Consider the following 22,981-nt stretch of genomic DNA (forward strand, 5'->3'; position numbering starts at 1 on the left):
AATTCTTCAGGCAAGAATACTGGAGTGGATAAACATTCCCTTCTCCAGGGGATCTTCCTGACCCGGGAATGGAACCTGGGTCTCTTGCATTGCTGGCAGATTTTTTACCGTTTGAACCATCAGAGAAATCTTTTATGTCACCTCAGTTTCTTTTTGGAGAGAAGTGTGATTTAAATGAAAGCATTGAAAGTGTGGACATCTAAGTGTTTACTTGGAGCAATGTGATATTGGATGGGAGCTTTCTGGCCATAAGGGTTCACATGGTAGTGTGAGCTTTGTTGTTGTTAGGGGTTTGCTGTGATTCATATTTGGGGGTTCTCCAAAGTCACTTCAATTAGGATTTACTCGGCTAATCAGAGCCCAACCCTTCAGGCATTAGGGTTATTTGTTAACTTGATGACTGTCACTTCAGAGTTACGAGCCGAAAAGTTGATGCATCTTGAGAGTTTATTATTCTCTTCATGTCTCAGGAGTGGAAGAAAGATGACTTTTAGTTTAGCCTTAAAATGCTATGCCTTGATCTTCAGGTAATTCATGAACTACACTCTCCTAAGATTCAAAGGAACAGTTGGTAACTGTTATTTAGGTCTAGGGATGGTCTTGAAGTTTATGGAACACAATATGTAATGCTTCTCCTTAGTATTACAGAATTAAAATGTAACTCTTTGAAGTCCAGACTGTGATGATATTTTAACTGATTAGTTATTTTATATATTTTGCTTGTAGCAACATCATTCATAAAACAGCAATTGTGAAAGCAAAGCATAAATTGATCCATTATTATTGAATATTTTGATGCTTATATTAAATTGATATCACTGATGTAAAGAATATATATACATGGTTAATTCATGAGGGCATCAGGGTGGACAAATCTCTTTGAACAGTTAAAGAATGCTTTTAAAACTGCCCTTATTGCTTATGTGCAGTGTGGAATAATGCCACAGTACATCAAAACTGTATCTTAATTTAAAATTTTCTCTCAAATAAGCACTGTAATTAGGCATTACTTAGAAATTTGATACAAAATTAAATTTTAATTTTTGATAGTAATTTAAACATTGATGCAAATAGTTTTGAAGAAAGGGTACAGACAAAAATTTTTTGCAAGCTTTTCTTATACAGGAAGCAAGTCTGAGTCATTTGGTAACCAAATCCAAATACACATAAAACATAAATCCTGTATGATACTGTGCAAGTAACTGATTTTGAAGATTAACCTTTTGAAATACAAATTTACCCACACTAATATGGTTCAATTTTTTATATGAAAATTAGGGCTTACATAAAGATTTGTTAATTTGTGAAGCTATTTTATGAAGAATTCCATTTTCAGTCTGCTGACTTTCTGAATAAAGTCACTATTACTTGCCTCAAAAAAATGGATCCTAAGTAATGCTTAAAAATAATAATATAATCTTGTATAATGTTAAGTATAATAATATAGTATCTAATATACATAATAAGCTGTGTTTACATATAACTTTTTTAGAACATGTATTTATCCAGCATTTTGCTGTGACTTTTCTTTCAGCATAACCTAAACCACTATAGTTTTAATTCAAATGACTGTAAGATCATTGCTAAATATGTACCATAAAGCCTGGGACCTTTACCAAGCACATTTGAACATGAGATTTACCTTGACTTATTGTTTGGAATGTTCTTTCATTAGCTTAAGTAGCAAAGATTGGCATGGAACAACTTATGGTATACCAGTAACATAATTTACTAGTAATTATTCAATCAAGACTATCATTTAAACTCTTACAGAGATATTCTTTATTTGCCATATTTTCAATGTAAAAGCAAGAAACTTTTCTATTCCACTTCGACAGTGCTGAAGTCTTGAAAGTTTTTTGGCTCATTGTGAATATCCTGGTGTGCTGGCCAAGATAAGAAAAATCCAGGGTCTGGAATCCAGGAAAGTTTATCATGGAAGTCAGATGCTTACTGGTTCCTGAACCAAATGCCTTGAGTTTATCTGGGTTCCAGGTTGAGTAGCCTGTTTTAAAAAAGGCAATCCAGAGCTTCTACGACTCACACCGAGGGCCATCAGTCTCACAGAGAGGGGCCAGTGGTATTTCTGGAGCTTTGTGTAATCAAGACTCGATAATAAAGGCTACTTTTCACCAAAGGAGATGGGTTGGACTTTCTGACGTTAAACCTGACTGAGTTCAGAGAAAAAGTTATGGCTGTTTTTAGGTGTAAGCTCAGTTATGACAGGGAAGTCTGGTTTTGTTCCTGACAACGCCGCTCCCTGCTTTTCTGCTCCCTCTTTCAGTATTGAAACTAATGACACATTTGATGTGTCATACATGAATGACAGTCTGTAAATGCCAAGGAGGACAGGGAGACAGAAAGCAGTCCTCTTCAGGAGATAATTGGTAGGCTCAAGCTTGCTACAGCAGAACACAAAACAGCCCTCAGCAGGAGATTAAAAGAGTTTCTGTAAGAGGGAAGCAGTTACCTTCTCTGCCTACTTTTCTTCTTCCCACTCGAGTTTTCCAGGATGGAGTCATTGGAGAGCTTACTAGAAATGCAGATGGTTTTAAAATTAGTGCCAAAGATGACCTATTTATTTTTTTTTAAAGCTCTCTTATGCAACGTGTTTTAGTTTTGACTGTGGCAAGAGAAGAGGGTGTGAGAAATGCCTCAGGTCTCTCATTCCTGGGCTGCCCTGTAAGTTGGGGGTGGAGGTGCCTTTCCTCATGACCCTGTGGCCACACGTGGTTCTGCCACTAATCTGCTTTGGTATCTGAGCTGGGAGAGAATGACTGATGTCCTGGGATTCTCCACGGAATTACTGGCTGACTTTGTTGGCAGGGTTCTCTGGGGTTACCAGGGGAGACAGGAAGTTCTGAAAATGAAGAGGGAAGTTGTTGGACATAAAATTCATAAAACGCGTGATTAAAAGTAGATCATTTTAACTGTAAATTTTTGATTCTCTGTGCTTAATTTGTCTTTGTCATCATGTTGCCATTATCATCACATGGTTATCAACGAGCATCTCCCAACCGAACTCTCTTATCTGCTTTGGCTGGTCCTCAGGGAATCCTTTGCCTTCTTGGTGTTCCTTCTCAGTACACTCACTGAATCTTCTCCCAACCTTGGCTATTCTCCCTACATGCAAACTTATTTCCTGATCTTTCCTTCCCTAAATACCACCCACATCTGCACTCTACCATACAGTTTAGGAAGCAGTTGCTCTCCAGTTGAGCTATGTGTTAGTTAGCTTTGTCCCCCAGGCTAGAATACAAGTTCCTTGACTGCAGGAGCCAAAGAATAGAGGTGGTAAGGAGACTCACTTTCCCCCTTCTGTATTACTTGAGATGTCTTTATATTATGAATGTATAACCTATTAAAATAATTTTAAATGCATTTGCCTTCCAGACCTCATATATTATAAGAAGCAAAACAACAACAAAAAATCACATAGATTCAGCATGGTACCAAATAAATTCCATCTGGATTTGATAAGTGTCTTTTGCTCTGAAGAAAATAAATAATAAAAACTAAACAATAGTGATAAAATGATAAAAAATAAATAATAGTGATAATGGTTAAAAAAAAAAAAAACAAAACCTGTCTGGCTGAATACTAATAAAAGTGCCTTTACTTCATGTGGGGAGCTTCTAGATCAATACAAAAAAGATGTACTGCACATTCAAACCAGTGCTATTTACTTAGCAGCTCTGGAATGGGAATACGCAGACAACAGCTATCAAGTTTCCAGCCTGGAAAAATCCACAAAGGCTACTGAACACAGACACCATGGGGCATCATGCAGACAGTTTATAAAAATAACTTGCCCACGCATTTTTGGAAACTGATGTAAGCTGTACTTGTGGCTGTCTGCTTCCTTTGCTTTATCCAGTAACAACTGAAAAGAGACCAGTTACTAGGACTCCGAGAACTTGGATGCTCAAGAGACACCCAGCATTCACCACAGGGAAAGTAGCAATCCTGTGTGACATGAATACACACAACAAAACTGTAATGCAGTCTAGTAACAAAAAAAAATGCATCAATCTATTCAGAAATATTTATCAAGCACCTGATACATGCTGAGCACTCTAGGGAATTCAAACATGGAACAGTTACTCCCTGGGTTTAAGGAGTTTGAAGTCTAGTACTGAAATAATGCTTGTTCAGAACATATGTGTTAGTATCATCTGAGAAGTTCAATTTAGTCATTCTGAAGATGGAGAAATCACTTTCAGTTGAGTGATCAGAAAATGCTCTATTAGAGGGGAGGACACTTGGAATGGATGTATGAGTTTAAAAAACTTTTTAAATTCAAGTATAACATATATAAAAGTGCACATATCATAAAGACTACAAGCTAACTGATTCTATACAAACTGAACACATTAGTTATGCAATCAGCACACTAGTTATATAACCAGATAGAATAGTACAATACTCCAGAAGTTCCCATTGTGCTCTCTTCTGATCATTCTTGGTGGGGGGCAGTAGAATTTTGTTAGATGAATGTAGACAGAGAGAAAATTACTGGAGGAAGGATTAGCATGCATAAAGATGTGAAAATTAAAAGGCAAGACCCATGTTTGAGGAATGGGCCGAAGAGTTTGCTTGGAGTGTCAGCTGGAAAACAGGGTTGGGTACATATTATACGGCCTTAAATGCCAAGTAAAAGAGTTAAATTTTATTAGCCCTGAAGCTGTTTGAGCAAAGGAGGAATATTTTGTAAAATTTTTTGACGATTGGGAGTTCAGAGGTCAGCAACCTGACCAACACTCTGTTGGAAAGCTTCTATAACATCCAGGTATGAGATAATTTTGGATCTGCAGTGGCAGATGAGGATGGAGAGTAACTAGCTATCCACAGACACTATAAAGAGCCAACAAAACTGAATGACTGTAGATCTTGAGGAAGGAGGTGGAAGAAAATTTACTTCCATAGAACTAATCAAGAGAAAATTTAATAATTTTCTCAAGTAGTTAACTGTTACTTAGTGTTTTGTTAAGGGTAAACACGGGAATGTTGTCTCTCCAAAACAGTTCTGAAAACTTCCTTACACTATTTGAATAAAATCTTTAGTTATTCTAAGGAAACTCCAAAGAAGCAACTGACCTTTCAGACAAAAGGAGCCCTTTGTTAGTGGGAAATGGGGACTGTTTGTCTTTTCAAATGGGTGACTGCTAGAATAAATATTTTCCTGGGAAAAACTGACTCCCAGGAAGACTTCTGAAGATGTCACCATAACAGCAAATTATTGGGTGTTGCTCACTTGCCTGTTTATCCATCCAGATTTCTGGACAGGATGAATTAATTTCATTGTATACTTTCACCTGTAACGTGTTTCTACAGGAAACACCATAATTTTTTTTTAAAAAAAGACAATTTGTTTTTTCTTTGACAACTTTTTATGTATCACTTTGACCGTGTGCGTCATTTTTGATTAAAGCTCTCCCCCTCCAACTTTCAACTCTTACCCTCCAAAGCAGTGGATTCTGGACTCAACAAATAATTATTGAGCACATGACATGTGCTTTGATTTTCTATAACGTTTTCAGTTTGTTCCTAACACTTCTGTACAACTGTTACCTTATTCTTCAAAGTCTGTTTTTTCTTTTATTTTTTCCCCTGGAGTTTTGGATGCGAGTAGTTGTTTCCAGATACTGGGATCTGTCTAGCGAAACATCAACCGATGTAAGGGAAGTTGTTCTTGGAAGCCGGTGAGTGTGCAGGTGACCAAGAGTCTTTTCTGGGATCAGCCGGAAGAAAGAGAAATTTACTTGGGAAAGAGCACGTGGGTGGAGAGAGGAGGGGAGTCCGGGTAGAAGAGAGCTGGTGTAGGCTAGACTCCATGCTCTCTCTAGACCTGACGCTCCATCACCCAGGTAGTCGGGGTGCCCATGGCCTGGAGCTTCTAGAGTCGCTCCACATCGCTGGCTGCTCACCTTCATCGCTTCCCCAGCTGAAGTTCCAAACTTTTTCCTGCGTGGAGAGGAAGGGTGTTATTAAGTTTGAAAGGGAAGTCCCTCCCCCTTCCCGGATTCCTATTGGTCAGAGCCAGCCCCATCCCCACCAGGGTCGTGGGCGGATTGGCTGTGGGAGGGGAGTCCCGCCGCAGGCTCGGAGCCGACGGCCGCCCGGGGCCCCCAGGTGGCAGGTGGGGCCGGGACCGCCCGCGCCGCCGCCTCCTCCGCGCGCTTCCAGCAGGCTGACTTTAAGGTTCGCGCGCTGGTCGGGGGCGCCGCGCTCGGCGGGAGCGGGACTGCTAGGTCTTGGCCATGAAGAGCCTCAAGTCCCGCCTGAGGAGGCAGGACGCGCCCGGCCCCGCGCCGTCCGGCGCCGCCGCCGCCGTCAGCGCGGTGAGTTCCGTGGCCAGTGCGCGCCCCGAGCGCCCGGCGCTGCCCTCCCGCGAACCGCAGAGCCCGTCTCTGCTCGGCTTTCCCTTACAGCGTCCCGCTGGGTCGGCCCCGGCAACTCCTCCTCCCTCCTCAGACCAGGGCTCCGCGTTGGCCCGGAGACCCCGGGGACCCTCCCCGCCGCTGCCTCCGGGGCTCTCCGGCCCCTTCCCCACCCCTCACCCTTAGGTCTCCAAGCTCCTGGCCTTTAGGACTGGATCGTCCCCTCTTCCTCAAGTCGGTGTTTTCGGGGTTGTCCACCACCTCGGCCCTTCTCCGGTGACCCCAGCCCCTGCCCTCTGCGCGGCTGACCCCCGCACCCCACGCGCGCACAGTCCCGCCCCGGCTCTGCTGGGCACAGCGGGCGCCCCTCAGTCCCCGGGCCTGCGGGTCGGGCGGGGGCTTGGCGCCCCACGGTCCAGGTGGGCCGGGCAGTGGACCCGGCGCCGCCCGGTCCGGACTCCGGACCTTTCGTGGGTGAGCGCTGCTGGGCTGGGTGGACGCCGTGTGCTGGCCGCTGTCGCGGGGTCACTGGGACTCAGAATCAAACACAAAAGTTTGATTTCTGAGTGAGGCAGATGCATCTGGCGTAGTTGTAAAGACAAAGCCCCAAATGGGTGATGATCCTGAAAGTGGTGGTGAATGTGGGAAATTGTCTTGTAAGTCTCACCTGTGGGACAGACAGACCCCCGGCAGACCTGCATTCGGCGGTGATCCGCAGCCCGGCCTCTGCACGCTAAGTTCTCAGGGCCTCTCTTTAGTTGGCAGGAGAACAGAAAAGTTGAGAAACAGCCTGACTGCAGATGTTGGGATTTAGATAATTTGGCAGTAGAAGAACGGCTATATCTTCCACATTATGTATTATTGGAATAAACGTTATTTTAAAAGTCTTGAGAGTCAGAAACGTTTAGCGAGATGTAATACTCAAAACTGCCTGGTTGTCCGTTTGGAGTCATTAAAACAGATATTAATAATTTTACATAGGTTTTGCCAAATGATTAAATGCTTTTTTTTTTTTGAGACTACTCATTAATCTGCTTTGGCTTTTGAGTGAATTCAGAATTATGCCTTTCTCTCCACTTGACTACTTCTAGGATGATTTTACTTGGGCTTTAAGGAAATTGTGGTGAAACTTGACTCTTTACTTCCCAATTGAAAAAAAAAAAAAGGGATAGTTTCAGATAGCATGATATTTGATGATTTGATATTGGTTAATATGGCATGAAATTGTTTAATTAGCCCATAGAAGGGACGATTACTTTCAGATTTTTTAAAAGAAAATTATTGACAGACTAGTGATTTAATGATATCAGATCACCATACATAATTGAGGTGAAGATTCAATTTCTTTGTAGTGCAGGTTGTTTTCAGCTTTACCAGTATACTTTTCTAGGATCATTCACAATGTTTTACCCCATTTGGTTTGCACTAAGTTTGTACACCCTAATTTTAGCCTGTTTTCTCTTCTAGAGATGCAGAGTATTTAGTTGTTATTGATATTACCAGCATGCCAGTTTGCATTTTATACATTCAGCACATAAAATGCATCTTTCTGAATGTAAATCTTTAGCACTTGTTACACTGGGCATTGTTACTTTTTTTTAAAAATACCGTCATAAAAAATAAAGAGAAATACATGGTATAAAAAAATAGAACCTACCTGCTTAGAAAAAGTGAACATCTCTCAGTTTTAGCTAAATTTTCAAATACGTTTTGTAAAATATTTAAATGAAAATATATAAGTATGATGAGTAATAAAACCAAATTAAATATTGATAGAGTTTAATAAAGGAACAGGGGGAAATAGATTCTTTCTGCTTTTCAGTCTATAAACCATAAGCCCTAATGTCCTATTTGGTCACATGTGTATGTATTGTTATGATTGAGCATTTTAAAAAATCTTTTTGCTTTCAAAGTTATTTAAAAATTTATTTGTTTTTGAATAGATAATATAGCACGTGGCTTAATATTTAAAAGGAACAAAATTATTTACAGCAGAAAGTCCGTCTCCCACCTGTGTACTTCAGTTATTCTGCTTACCCCCCACCATTCCTCAGAGGCCATTGGTGTTATCAATTGCTTGTATATCCCACCAGAGAGAGTTTAGCATATAAAAGCAAATATTAATATAAGTATTCACTCTTTATATAAATGGTAATACACTGTACTTGCTGTTCCATATATATTTTTTAAACTGTAGTATCTAGGCCCATTTAGAGCATCCCCAATCAAATCTTTTGCTATAATGTACAATGCTATGATGAATACGCCTGAATATATTGCAAGCATGTGTGTGTATACTTGTCAGATCAATTCCTGAAAGTGTAATTGCTAGATTAAAGGACATGTGCATGTATAGTTTTAAAGAATGTTGTTAAATTTACTTGTGCATCATATACCCAGTGTATAAGAAAGTATTATTTCCCATGCTTTATTTAAAGTTTGTTCAAATTGTTAAGTTTTGCCAGCCTGATAAGTAAATATGGTATCTCGGGATAGTTTGAATTGGATTTCTTTTACTGTGGGTAAAGTTGAGCATCTTTGCATGTTTTTAAGAGCCCCTTCCATGTTCTTTCCTGTGAAGAGTTTACTCTTTCCATTTTTGTATTGGGTTGCCGATTTCTTTCCTTTTCGTTTGTATGTACTTTATATCGGGGAAATTAGCCTTTTCAATATGAATTTTTTTTTCTTCATTGGTTTTTTGTCTTATGACTTTGTTTATGGTGGCTTTTGCTATGCAGAGTGTGGCTTATTTTTATACAGTTGAATTTATCAACCTTTTATTTTGTGACTTTTTATATCTTGGCCTTTCCACTCTGCCATATTAAACAAAAATAAAGAAAAATCTCTAGATGGTTTCATCTAGTCTTTGTTTCATTTTTAAAAATATTTAACTCTTTAATCCATATAGAATTTTTTCTGGTGTAAGATAAGAGGTATACATCTTGTTTTCTTCCTTCTCTCCCATTTTCCCCTTGTGGCTGCCTGATTGAATCTTAAAGCATTCATTTAATCATTATGGAAATGATCACAATTTGTACAACTTTAAAGATTTAAAAAGTGTATTTCATAAATAGTTTTCTTCATGCATTTATAATATCTAAGCTTATTTGGAGACACATTAGAAATAAACTGAACTATGTAAATATTTTATGATATTATAGTATGTATGCAAAATACAGCATATTAATGTAACATGCTAAATTATAATTATATACTATATAAGGAATTTCAAATATTCTGAGTAGTACTGTGGTTATAAATATGTCAGTGAGTTTTAAATTCACTAAAAGAGGGTGTGTTTATACACATAAATAAATATAGTTCACAATTTTAAATTGTGCGTAGAATACATGTGAGTGCCCTTTACTAGCTAAATCTAGAGATAGCTGCATCTTTTAATCATAAAATAAGACAACTTTTGTTGTCAGATTTATTTTTAATTACTAAATTGGAGTTTCAGATTTCTGAAAGGGATAATTAAATAACTATAAATGCTACTTCAGATATAGTCAATTATACGTACAGTCAATTATGTGTACAATGAGAATAGGCTTGTTCCATTTTCACCTAGTTCAGATTAGGAAATTTGAGTAGTAATTAAAAGGACTACTGCAAACCAGTATTACAAGCACACATTTTGGAAGGAGGTTCCATTTTAAATTGTACCTATACTACTAATCTCTGACCTGGGAAGTTATGCAGTGATAATTTTTGCTGCCCTTTCTTTAGGCTGCTCTTAAAATGGGTTATAAATTGATTATAAAATCAATTTTATAAATCAGCAACCAAATATGTTCTAAAGCATCTCACTAATGTCTCAGTACCCCGAAAAAAATTTGGTATTTCTAAAAGAATTTAGAGTTACAAATATAGCAACTGAAAAATCTTCAAAAAACTTCTTTTGGTTCCCACCAAGAGCAGAAGTTTGAGATGTTTTAAAAAGCATAAAGGACTAAGTATTATTTTGTTTTAGTTGTAATTTTGAGAATGAGGCATTTGTGTTTTCCACTCAGTGATATGGGTGTGTTTGAAAGGATGTTATTGTTATTTTTGTATTGATGATTTTGTGGTGATGTGAAAATTAAGATCACAAATTGTTCTGTTTAAACTCATGATACTTAATTGAGCAATGTTTACTCATTTTCATTAAAGATGCCAACCTTTAGTCAAAATGTTTACATTAATTAAAACTTTATTCAGACAGTTTTCTAGGATTATTCCTGTGTTGTATTTCTTGTGGTTCTTGCAGGAAGATCACAGTAAAGAAGCCCTCTTTTTATACTTTTGGATTGTAACCCAGCATCAGTTTTGCTCAGCATCATGCTGACTTTAATTGCTGAACTTTATTATAATTCCAAAGCAGGAGGGTTGAATTGCTTTGGTATGTCTTTTAGTACATAATGAGTCCAAGAACTTAAATGATGAGTACTTAAGCATTTTAATTACTTCTTTTAATAACAGTGGAGTAATGATTGTGCATTTATTTATTCCACATCATACACATTTTTCAAATTTAAATTCATTAGTTTAGTAATAAGGCAGTTGCCTTATTTAGTTTGTAAGACATTTATGGCACATGTAAGCTAGGCTCAAGAAACTGAATTAATAATTAGATCCTCTTTGAAGACATGGATAATTCCAAACTGGGAGCAGAAAATGTGCAAGATGACCATGGCAGGCTTCATCACACTAGAAGGCAAAGAAGTCAGCAAAGATCAGGACTAAAATAAAGAGAAGGAATGAAACTTGTGCTTTTTATCAGGGTAACCAAACGTGTTTTACCCCAGCTAATAGATGAAGATGGGATGATAGAATTAATATATCACAGTTTTTTAGCTCCTCATGAATCAATGGCTATAGAGTGCCGACAGGCGTTTATGAGTGGCTACTAATGTCTCAGAAAGACAGTCGGACGTAGTTTATCTCCTGATGGGAATATTCATTTCCACTAACTGTCTTGCCAAAAATGCCAAACCTGAATATGATAGGTCTCTTGACCTAACCACCATTTTACAGAAAATACAGAGGACAGAGAAACATGGGGGTGCAATGAGCCTAATTCTAATAATGGAAAACTCTAGACTAAGTGACCTAGTTTCTTAAAAAATACATTCTATGAAGAAGAAAAAAAATGGAGGAGAAATCTGGATATTAAGAGATTTAGGAGACGTATTAACTAACCACAGTGGTAGACCTCATTTGACCCTGATTAAATAACTATAAAAATAAAAGTTTATAAGACAATTGAAATGTAAACACCATCTAAATTTGTGTTGATAGTATAGAATTATTTTAAAAGATTTAAGTGTGGCAGTGGTAGTAATGTGGTTACATTTAAAGAGGTCTGTCTTTCAGAGAAACATTTAAGAGTATACTATTTACAGATGAAATGATGTGGAGTTTGGAATTTGCTTCAAAATAATCTGTGGGTGGGTGGGGAAGTAAGTGGGGGATATAGTTGAAATAGGCTGGTTGTGAGTTAATAATTATTGTAATTGGTTGGATAATGATACTATTGTATTTACTTTTGTGATACTATTTTGTATATGTTTGAAAACTTCTGTAATAAGAAAGATAAAATCATAATTTTCAAGAAGTTTCAGAGAGCTGACATAAAATAATACTGTAGTATGCTAAGAGTCATAATATAGGTGTGTATAAATTGCTATGACAGCACAGATGTGTAGGGTGGGGCCAGGGATAAAGGTAGAAGGGTGAAACTTGAACATGGGTCACATAGAGTTCGAAGGGCATTGAGGGCAAAAGAGAAGTGAGCACAGTGTTTTGGAGTTGTGAAATTATATAGCCAATTGTGGGAGTATTAGGTTTGAAAACAAAATTTGGTGTTCTTGTAAAGGATGGTACAGATGAGTTACAAGGATTTCAGTGAAAGTCAGGAGTTAGAGGGTGACAGCTTGTGTGAGTGAAGGGAAGATTTTCTATTTTTTTTTTTTTACCTTGAATTAAAACTTTGAATTTCTTGACAAGTTTTAACCATTGTTTAGAGGGATCTCTGACTAGAGTCAGTTAAGTTTCATCTTCAGAAATTATCTTATTAATAACAAGTTCATGTTCCCACTCATCCCTTCTCCTCTAGAATTAGCTAACAGCCAGCAAAATTTTGTTCTCATCAAACTGTTTCACTTATGGTTGTATCCTTGCTGAAGAAATCTAGATCCCAGAATATTAGATTTAAACATGACTCATGTAGTCTCTGGGTCAGTATCATATGGAAACCTTTATTGTCCTGTTACAGATCATGCAAACATTTGTCTGTCCTCTCATAAGGGATCTAACAAACTGGTGAAAATTTCCACCTGCATGAGCTATCTGTGTGAGAGAAATCAAATTGATTTCTGTAATGAATTTGCCTAAAAATAGATGTTTGAAATGTACTTCCTGAAATTATAAGCAAAATGATAGGCTGATATATGCATTTTGTCTCTTCCTAAGTCATAAAACATGTAAAAGCTTTACACAGATTTTATATAGTTGGAAAAAGTAGTAGGTCTTTAAGGTTTAAAAATATAACACAAAAACACAAGAGTAAACTCACTTGTTTGTAGTTACAAAAATAGTTTTGTCTGTTGGGCTTTTTTATATTCTCAGGAATCCTGAATATTGTTGACGTGAACTAATTTATTTCCACATAGTGTAGTCTCTAAAATGAAGTGTAAAACATGAACCAGTACAGTTGAGTGACTAAAGCTCTGACCAGGGCTGTGATTTGATGAGCTGTATTTATGTAATGGAATCAGACTGGCAGGTGCCCTTAAGAGAGAGTAGATATTTGACTGAACCAGTGAGGATAAATGGCTGTTGATTTTAAAAATCTTTTTTTCCCCATAAAAGTCACACATGCTCATTGTAGAAAACAAAATATAGTTGAAGATAAAGAACAAAACAAGTCAATTGTAGTTCTGTTCATCAGATTTGAAACTGCAGGTAACGCTATTTATTGAAAGATTCCTTAGTACCTCTTTGTTATTTACTTAGCATTTAGTGACCTTAGTGCCACAGTAGTGATATGTGTATGTTTTTGAATAATATTTGATTCTAAGACATTTTGTACTTAAAACTACAAGTAATTTGAAATGATTTGAGCAGATTCAAATGTCCCATTAGGAGAACTCAGTAAATGCTAGTGAATTTTCTTAAAAATAAATAACATACAAGAAGTCCAAGTGCCAATAGCCAATATTTATTGAACGTGGATGTCCAGGCATCATTTTAAGTGCTTTGCATGAACTCACATACTCCTCACAGCAACCCTAAGAAGTGAGTACTATTGCCATCATTTTATAGATGGAAGTTAAATACTTTACTTGCCCAGGTGCTATGGCTGTAAGTGGAGAGCCAGGTGGTCTGACTCTGGAACCATGTTTTTAACCATTGTGAACTGATATATTTCAAATTGAAAGCTATGGAATTTGTGTCTTAAGCCAAAGACCTAAAAAATTGGGAGGCAGGGTATTTGGGCAGAAGGAAGACCTTTAAGGGTAAGTCTCAAAACCATTTTGTGTTCTATCCAGCAGTTGCATTACCCATTCCCTTCCAATAATCATACTATGATTTAAAACATATTTACTTATCAGCCAAAATATTATTGCTTTAATCTGTGTCTTTATTTTCCAGGGAGTATGACAATGTTCTTATGATTATTGGTTCTTTCATGTTATTTGACCATTTCTTTCTGTTGATGCCTTGTTCACATTGATCTTTGAGAGCTCTATATCTCTATTTTTGCTATTTTATGGCCCATCATAGCTTTGAGAGTAGTGTGTCTTTGACTATAGTTGCATTTCTGTCCTTTCCCCTTTATATTTCAAATAGTTTTTGCTTTATGTACTTAATTTTGTTTTAAATGATATATTAAGGTTCCTGGCTACTTTATATTCATTGTAAAGTCTAACTAGTGATTATACAAATCTTGAATTTGTCCCATTATAATTTTGTCTTGAATTGTTGATATTAATACTGTCATATTGTATCCTCTTTGCCTTTTGCTGTTGTGTATATGTGTATGTTCACCCAATACATTATCCCATCATCCTTAGTTTTAGCATTAGTTGGAGGATGTATGGGTGAAGTAAGTCCTGAGTATCCAATAGAACTAAAAATTGTTGGCTTACTGTCTGGAAAGGGGTGTGTGTGTGCACACACACACAGGTGCATGCATGCTTGTGTACATGTGTATCTAAAAGGGTATATGCTTTTTGGGATTGGGGGAAAAATGTTTTTAATATTGACCTTATTGATATGTTGTCAAGGTCAACATTACTTCTGTAGTAAAGTTTTTCCTTTCGGATGCACAAGCATGTTTTAAAAAGTCTCATTGGCTTCTGGTTAATTTTTTTCTTACCAGATACTGGTATTATTAAAGAGGGGGAGGGAGGAAGGACATAAAACAATCATGCTTTCTAAACTAAAAAAAAGTGTCTGTAAATTTTCTTCTGGCTTGTTTTGGTTTTTCTATAGTTTTCTCACCCACATGATACTTAGCCTGTGTAGAGGTTGGGGTATCATGAAAATACCCCAGCCTCTCCAGTGGGGAAGTCTTGTGGCTGTGGTTCTAGTGAGGCTGATGCTCTCTGATCTTTTCTGCTGTGACATGAGAAATAGCTCACAAACATGTGCTGATTGACACATGAGAGGTTTTTTTTTTTTAAATGGGAGATTTTTTTTATGATTCACCTCTATTTTTTTGACTGTTGGAGTCTTTTAAAAAGTTAACATTTTGTATTTTAAAAACACTTTATAAAATATAAACAACATTTGTGGCAATGGATAAGTAGAAAAATGTGGAAAGTAGAGTGTTTTCTCAGCCTTAGAAAAGGCACACTGGGGGCCAGACGGTTCATAGTTTTTGAAACTATGCCTGGAGCAATGTGAAGGGGCGGGTAGTGTGTTAGCGTTGTAGGGTCAAGCTCTGCCGTCTGGTAGCCTTGAACTTGGATCTTGCTGCTCCCAATAACCAGCTTTATGACCTTAGGCAAGTTACTTCAGTATACTTTGTTTCCTTATTTGGAAAATGGGGTTAATAATTGCAGTTAACTCAATAAATGGTAGTTCTTTTCATTACTCCCTGAAAAATCTCACCTGAGTTTTATAACCAGATAGATAGCAGTCTTCTTGATCTTTTTCTTTCCAATTAATACATGCTCTTGTAGGCTTTTTATAGAACCTAGATCTTCAAAAGATCATTTGCCCCTAGCTTTTTGCCCCCAGGGAGATAAGCGGTATCTCTATTTTTTATTTATTAAAAATTAATTCTTGAGGGCCTAGGCTAAGCACAGGGAGATGAGAAGATGAAGAAGATAAAGAGGCTCAAAATACTGTGCAGGAACTCTATAAATGGATAATAAAAGTAATAAGTGCTATGATAGAGGTGTTTACAAGGTGCTGACCCAGTCTGGGGCTGAGGAGTTGGTGAAGGTTTTTTGTATTTTTTTGTAGGGTGGGCTGCTGCTGCTTTTTAAAAAATTAAGATGAGAGTCACATAACAGAAATCATTTTAAAGTGAACAATTCAGTGGCATATAATATATTAACAGTATTGTGTTAGCACCATCTCTGGTTCCCAAACTTTTTCATCACCCCAGAAGAAAACCCTGTACCCATTAAGCAGCTGCTTTCCAACTCTTCTCCCCTACCCCTTGGCAATCCCAACCACCAGTCTGCAGGATGAGCCTCTTCATCTGAAGCTTAGAAGAAGTGGGTAGGAGTGATCCAGGAGAGGAAGACATTCCTTTCAGAGGGGACAGCAAGAGCAGAGGCATGAAGGGGAGAAATGTTGGAGTTGGGGGAAGGGGCAGTTGGATTGTCAGCTCAACTTTTTGCCACCAAAATAATCAGCAAGGGATTGAAGGGGAGCTAGTCAGGAAGGGAGGTTGGGGCTAAATCTTGGAATGGCTTAAAATAGGGCACGTTGTTTGTGTTGGACTTTGTCCTGTGTATGCAGAAGTGGCAAATCATATGATCACCGGTGTTTTATTAGATGGATTACTGTGTAGCTGTGTTCAGGATGGATTTGAGGTGGTCTGTCTTAGAGGTGGGCAGATTGTTTATGAGTCTGCTACCATAGGACAGGCAAGGGTTAGTGAGGGCCTGAATCATAACAGTGCTGGAAGGGACGGAGAAGAGGGAGTACATTAGAGAAACAGGGGTCATCTGAGACCAGAGAAGTTGTGACTTGCCAGTCATGCAGTTAACTTGCCCTGAGCAAGTCCCACTAAGCCCCCTGCACCTGATTGCAGTGTGGGGAAGGTACAGTCCCAGGCTGGAGGTAGTAACTCTCCAGGTGGGAGTGGAGGGGTGGCTGGAGAGAATGCTGTCTCCATCTTCCTGTATCCTGACATCTTAGCCTTGTTTCAGAGTACACTGATTCATAGTTTGGATGAATAGTTCAAAGTTCTGATGATGTTGTTTGAAAAATATGTTTGAAAGCTTAAGGTGCTATGTTAATAATCATTATAAGCACATTAGAAGCATTATAAGCATACATTGCTTGTAATAATCATTATAAGCAATTCGTATAATTCTTATAAGCATTGTAAGAATCCTTGATTTAGAGTGTTTTGCTAGCTGTGGAAGACATTACTTGTGTATTTGATAGAGCTGAAGCTATAGTTGTATTTTTTTTTTTTTTTTTTGGCCTCACCACATGGCATTGTAGTTAGTATTTTATATTTACCACTGTATGAGCTTATCATTCCATGGTATCATTCATGTCTATCAGTGTACTCTTCCCACCAGTTAATACAAATAGGCAGAATCTGGCTTATTTTGCTGGGAACAAATCTTTGTAATTCTGTTGAGGAACATGCAATAGCTACTTGTATTGATATATTTGTCATTGTATAAATTATAACTACTTTGAGACTGAAAATTTCAGTGCCGCTCATATTTGTCAGACTTTCTTTCTTGGGCTTAAAACTTCTATTGTTGGCCTTCATTTTCTTCTCCGCTCTCAGGAACTGCTCTCCCGTCCCCTTGCAGATTGCCCCACCTTGGACCCATTGTCAGTCTATCAGTAGCGAATTGGTAATGTTTAGCCCATTAGTAGCTGAGATTTAGAAAGAGTTCTCTTCTCTGTCCAGAGGAGTGAAGTTCCTGAAGGCTAACAAACATAGCCTTTTCCTCCCCTTTCCTTTTTTTTTTTTTTTTTTGGCTAGATTTCTGTGGTGAGCATGAGGACTGTCTCATACCAAAGTCAGCTGGCTGAGTCCCTCTGAGATGCCCAGCTACCCTGATCCCTGGGTTGTATCTTTAGTCGTAGTTTTCCTTAATGAACCTTGGGTGGAATAGCCTAAGAACCCGGTTTTCATTTGGCCCATTTACTCCTCTGCTCTTTATAGCAAGAATCAGACTGGGGTTTTGTACTATAGAAATTGTCACTGGTGTTAGGGTTCTTCACTCTGGTTTACCCAGTCATTATGATTTGGCACTAACCTTTATTTCTATAGCCATGCTTTGCCTTTTGGTGTAGAAAATTGGCTCCAAAAGGTGATGATTTTGCAAAAACATGTCTTACATGTCCTTTTTTTTTTTTTTTTAACTAGGGGAAAGTTCAATTCTCTTTTTAATGTGACTAATTTTTAAATTCATATAATTTGATTTTCTTAATGAGTTTTAAAATAGCCCTTCACTTTATCTCTTTAGTTTGTTTAAATATTAGATTTTTAAAAAGCATTTTAGGACTAGAAAGGACCTTAAAGTTTAACTGTTATCCACAGTTGGAAATACATTTTCTATTGTGACAGAGAGGTAGTGGGCAGAATTCTAAAAATGGCCTTCCATAATTTCCCACCTTAATCCCCAGGGCTTTAGATTTGATGAGATACTGTATCCATGGTTATGTTCTGTTACATGGCAAATGAGATTTTGCAGATGTAATTTAAGGTTACTAACAACTGGACTTTGAGTTAGACAATAGGGAGTTTATCCAGGTGGGCCAGTTCTAATCACATGAGAATTAAAAAACAGATTTACCTCTGGCTCACAGCAGAACTGGAAAGCAGAGAGAGTTGAAGGACAGGAAGGACTTGGTATGTTGTTGCTGGCTCGAGGATGGATGGGGCTGTGTGTCAACAAATGCAAGAGGCCTTGAAGAGCTGAGAGAGAGGCTCTGTGCTGACAGCCACCAAGGAAAGAGAGTCCTTGACCTACAGCTTCAGGGAACGAAATTCCACCAATAACCTGAATGAACCTGGAAGTGAATTCTTCCCAGACGAGAACCCAGCGTGTCTGGCATCTTGATTTTGTCCTTGAGAGACCCTAAGCAAAAAACCCAGTCAACCCCACTGAACTTCTGACCTGTGAACTCATAAATAAGTTTCGTTTTTAAGCCTCTAAGTTTGTAGTAAATTTTTACACAGCAGTAGAACAATGCATATTAAAAAGCATATAAAAAAGTGGGGACATTATTTTGCCAACAAAGGTCCGTCCAGTCAAGGCTATGGTTTTTCCAGTGGTCATGTATGGATGTGAGAGTTGGACTGTGAAGAAAGCTGAGCACTGAAGAATTGATGCTTTGAACTGTGGTGTTGGAGAAGACTCTTGAGAGTCCCTTGGACTGCAAGGAGATCCAACCAGTCCATCCTAAAGGAGATCAGTCCTGGGTGTTCATTGAAAGGACTGATGCTGAAGCTGAAACTCCAATACTTTGGCTACCTCATGCGAAGAGTTGACTCATTGGAGAAGACCCTGATGCTGGGAGGGATTGGGGGCAGGAGGAGAAGGGGACGACAAAGGATGAGATGGCTGGATGGCATCACTGACTCTATGGGCATGAGTTTGAGTAAACTCTGGGAGTTGGTGATGGACTGGAAGGCCTGGTGTGCTGCGATTCATGGGGTTGCAGAGAGTCGGACATGACTGAGTGACTCAACTGACTGACTGAGAACAATGCAAGACTTTTGCCATACTCTTATTCTGCCATATAAATAAATTCTATGGAAGAAATGGAAATCTTATAAGTGAAAAAAATCAGAATAAAAAATATAGGTACAACTTGATAAGTCATATAAAAATTCACATGGGAAGAGACCAGTAGGGAAAAACACAAAGATGATCATCGTTATGGATTATGAAATTTTTATGTTTCACTTCTTTGTTGTGATTTTAATTTTTATAATAAAAATAGACTAATATTAATACAATTTTAATACACTTATTTATGAAAACTAACAGCTTAATTTTATTTGGGGATTTATTACTGGGAACATGTAAGTCCGTAGGCCTGAAAGATTCTTGCTGGCAAGAGTAAAAAGCTTCTGAGTGGTTTTCCTTGCCTTAATTATTGAATGTATATAATTAAGATAATTGGTAGAAAGAGCCCATTGACAATAAGCTAAAACCCCTATGTTCCTTAGCATTCACCCCATCGCTAATTTGCTGAGGAAATAGCCTTTGCTGTCCTGTGTGGTTGAGGGGAACACATAGGCCTGCACAGTTTTGGAAAAGAAATTCTGTGTAGGGGTTACGAGGTGGCTGTTGGAAAGGTAGATTTAAATTGCTTATGTGTGGCCTTTAAAATAAGATGGGAAAGGACTTGTACCGAATATGACTCGTCTCCAAGCCACTTAAAGTGATCTAGGCTTAATAAGTAGCTTTACTGCAGGGGGTTGGGCAAGTCAAACTTTGTTAATCAGAACTCTTTCTCTGCACAGCTGAGGAAATGGAACAGCAGTTTTCCTAATTGCTTAGATCTAATAGCATTCCTGCTGTTAAACTGTTCGATAGCGTGGGAAAGGGTGAGTCACAACAGAGGAAGGAACTATACTTAGGACGCTTGACAAACACCTCTGGGTGTGGTGGCGTGTTTGGGTCTACTCCTAAGACAAAAAAGTGTCTCGTTTTATGTAATGAGGCTATCATGTGGGGTTTTTGTTGTCAGTGGTTCTAATTTATAAATTTCCTCTGTCTGCTCCTCAGTAGCATTGAAGATACTTCTTAAGACTAAGTAGGGAAAGGATAGTATTGCATTATGAAGATGAAGTCCTACCCTATAGTTATTTTTGGGTTGAAGCTGATTTATTAAAACTAATATTGCTAACCACAAGGTATACTACTGCTTTTCAGTGTTTCTAGTCGATAACACTGATTGAGTTAAATAGTGATAATTGGGAAAAGATGTTGAAAATGATAATATTTCCATTGAAAGTGTGAATACACATGCTTAACAATTATAAACCACTTATAAACACAAGGCCAGCTTTATGAAGGACAATCTTGGAGTTCCTGAAATGCCCCCTTTTTTTCCAGCGTTCAAAATTTCAAAATTTAGGTGTTCCAGTTGTATCCATCTGGGTGACTCTTTCTGCCGCATTCCCCAGTTCCTTGTTTGGTACCATCAGACTAACAGTTTAGGCAGGCCCTGTGGTTCTTTGAGGGCTGTCAGAGATAACGGGAAAAGTGTAAGTGCCAAGGCTTCGGACAGGACAGAACTTGGGGATGCGGAAATCAGGGTGCTGTTTCCTGCTGTTAAGTGCAATCCCTGCTCAACCGGAGCTAAGATTAAAACAGCAGTTGCTTTCCTCATATTTTAGCTTATTACCTGGCCATCAGAATGAGTCCTGCCTTAAATTTGGTGCCCTTAGCACTTTACTCCCCTTACCGTGGTCCCAGCCCTGCTCATTGGTGCATCACTGGGTTAGCAAGTTACCACATTTTCTTTTCTCTAAAGGAGAAACTATTAGATTTTTGCCCAGAGAATCCAAAAAGAGGGTCTTTAAGTTGGTTCTTGTATATATGACTTCACTTGGCCAATGCCATCACAGATATGTATATGAATATAAGTTAGAGGATATTTAGTTTATGCATTTGAAGTAGTTTGGCTTGTATGTAGCATTTCCAGAGCATAAGTATTGTGAGAACGGTTTAGATCAATACATAGTTCATGACTGTGACTGCAGGGTCTTCCAGTGTGCCCAGGAATGTTCTAATTTGTTATTCTCTTCCTTTTTTTATTGAGACTTTGTTCTCCTGTAATTTATGACGGAGGTTTTCATGGTGTGTCTCATGTTTGTAGTTGCTGTTAAGAGTGAGGGGTGGAAGTGGGATGTATATTGCCGTTTCCTTGAAATGGGGAGAGAGGATTGGACATGAACTGCAGTTTTGAGACAGAATTTTACCTTTGGAGATTGGGAGAGAAACACCATCGTTTCTTGGTATTCATTTGTTATAAAATATAAATAATAAACCAATCTGGGATTTATTTATGCACCACATACCAAATCCTAGAGGTAGCACTATTAGTTTAGTTGAACTTCTGATAATTAAATTCTTTCATATTGATTGCCAAAATATGGTTGGTTTTTGGTTAAATTGGCAGGAATCTTAAGTATTATCAGTGAAGTTTTGAATTTTTAATATGTAAACTGTTAAGAATTTGGTATACATCTTACATATTTGTAAATAAAGTTTGCCTTTTAGACTCATTTGAATGGCCTTTTAAAGTAAAATTAGGTTATACTGGCAGTAATAAGACCAAGTTGTCCTTACTTTATTTCATTCCTTTTTAGCAGCGTTTCGCAGCTGTGAGTGGTTTCTGTTCCCTAGGAGATATTTGGCAATATCTAGAGACACTTTTGGTTATTGCAACATGGGAGTGTACTACTGGTGTGTAGCGGGTAGATGCCAGGGAGCCATCCTGCTAAGCATCCCAGAGTGCATAGGACACACCCTTTGGCTGAGAAAGCATGCTTTATAGGATTTATAGCAAAATATAGTTTATATCATCCTTTGTATATTTTATTCTCCTCACCCACACATCTTAGATGAACCAGCGTTTTGAAATCACGTTTTTGTCATCCGTGATGTGTGGTAGACACTTACAAAATGGTTCTATTCTTTACCCTTCACTGTACCCATAGTCTTTGCAATGTGACTTTGCCTGTTTCCCTGCTTCTTGTATATAGGTTGTACAAGCAGCTTGCTTTGGACAGTAGGAAATGTTGGAAATGATGTTGAGCCTAGGTCTCACAAGGCCTTTCATGCTTCTATTTTCTCTTGTGATCAAGCCCACACTTGTCTGGCTAGACTGCTAGTTACTAGTTGCTCCTATTGTCCCAGGAGGCATCTCACCAATCACCAGACACGGGAAAGAGGCCATCCCAGTCCAGCCAGCCGGGCTATTTGACGGTAGACACATGCATCGCCGTGATTACCCAGCCTCACCCAGCACAGCAGAACTGCCCCGCTGACATGTAGACTCATGAGCAATAGTATTACTACATGGTAGCTATTTTAAGTCTCTGTGTCTGGTTTTGCAGCAGTGGAAAACTGATAAATTATGATATAGTAAGCTTTTTGAAGGGAATGAATGTATCTGCTTTTTCTTCTAATTATTAATAATTCTAGGCAGATGTCTTGTTAAAAAGCCTTGAGATGCAATTATATTTGTTTTCTTCGTGATTTGAAAACAGGGAGACCATTAAAATTGAAGTGAGGTGAGCAAAGGGGAGAAAGTGGAAGGAAATTTTGTCAGTGATCTCTTGCAGGTACAGATCATGTATGGGTAAGGATTTTGGATTGTATTTGGATCCCAATCTAAAAAGTCCAGTAGGCCAATTCTTGTTTGTTTGTTTGCTTTTTACAAAA

At 38.2% G+C, this 22,981-nt stretch overlaps 1 protein-coding gene and 1 long non-coding RNA gene across 3 annotated transcripts in view; one reads left to right on the forward strand and one right to left on the reverse strand.

Moving 5' to 3' along the window:
* Window positions 1-884: 884 nt before the first annotated feature.
* LOC133066659 (uncharacterized) lies at window positions 885-8,620 on the reverse strand. Its single transcript, XR_009695187.1, has 3 exons — window positions 6,561-8,620; window positions 5,572-5,964; window positions 885-2,860 (listed from the first exon to the last, which is right to left on the reverse strand). It is a non-coding gene; the product is annotated as an uncharacterized LOC133066659 (long non-coding RNA).
* The window catches only part of UACA (uveal autoantigen with coiled-coil domains and ankyrin repeats), an 88,177-nt gene continuing 71,398 nt past the window's right edge, over window positions 6,203-22,981 (forward strand). For both annotated transcript variants that reach the window (XM_061157959.1, XM_061157956.1), the window contains exon 1: window positions 6,203-6,341. In XM_061157959.1, the coding sequence (XP_061013942.1) occupies window positions 6,261-6,341 (81 nt within the window). In that variant the 5' untranslated portion in view covers window positions 6,203-6,260. The remainder of the gene's footprint in view (window positions 6,342-22,981) is intronic.

This window comes from Dama dama, chromosome 12 (genome assembly GCF_033118175.1).
Source record: "Dama dama isolate Ldn47 chromosome 12, ASM3311817v1, whole genome shotgun sequence".
NCBI lineage: Eukaryota > Metazoa > Chordata > Mammalia > Artiodactyla > Cervidae > Dama > Dama dama.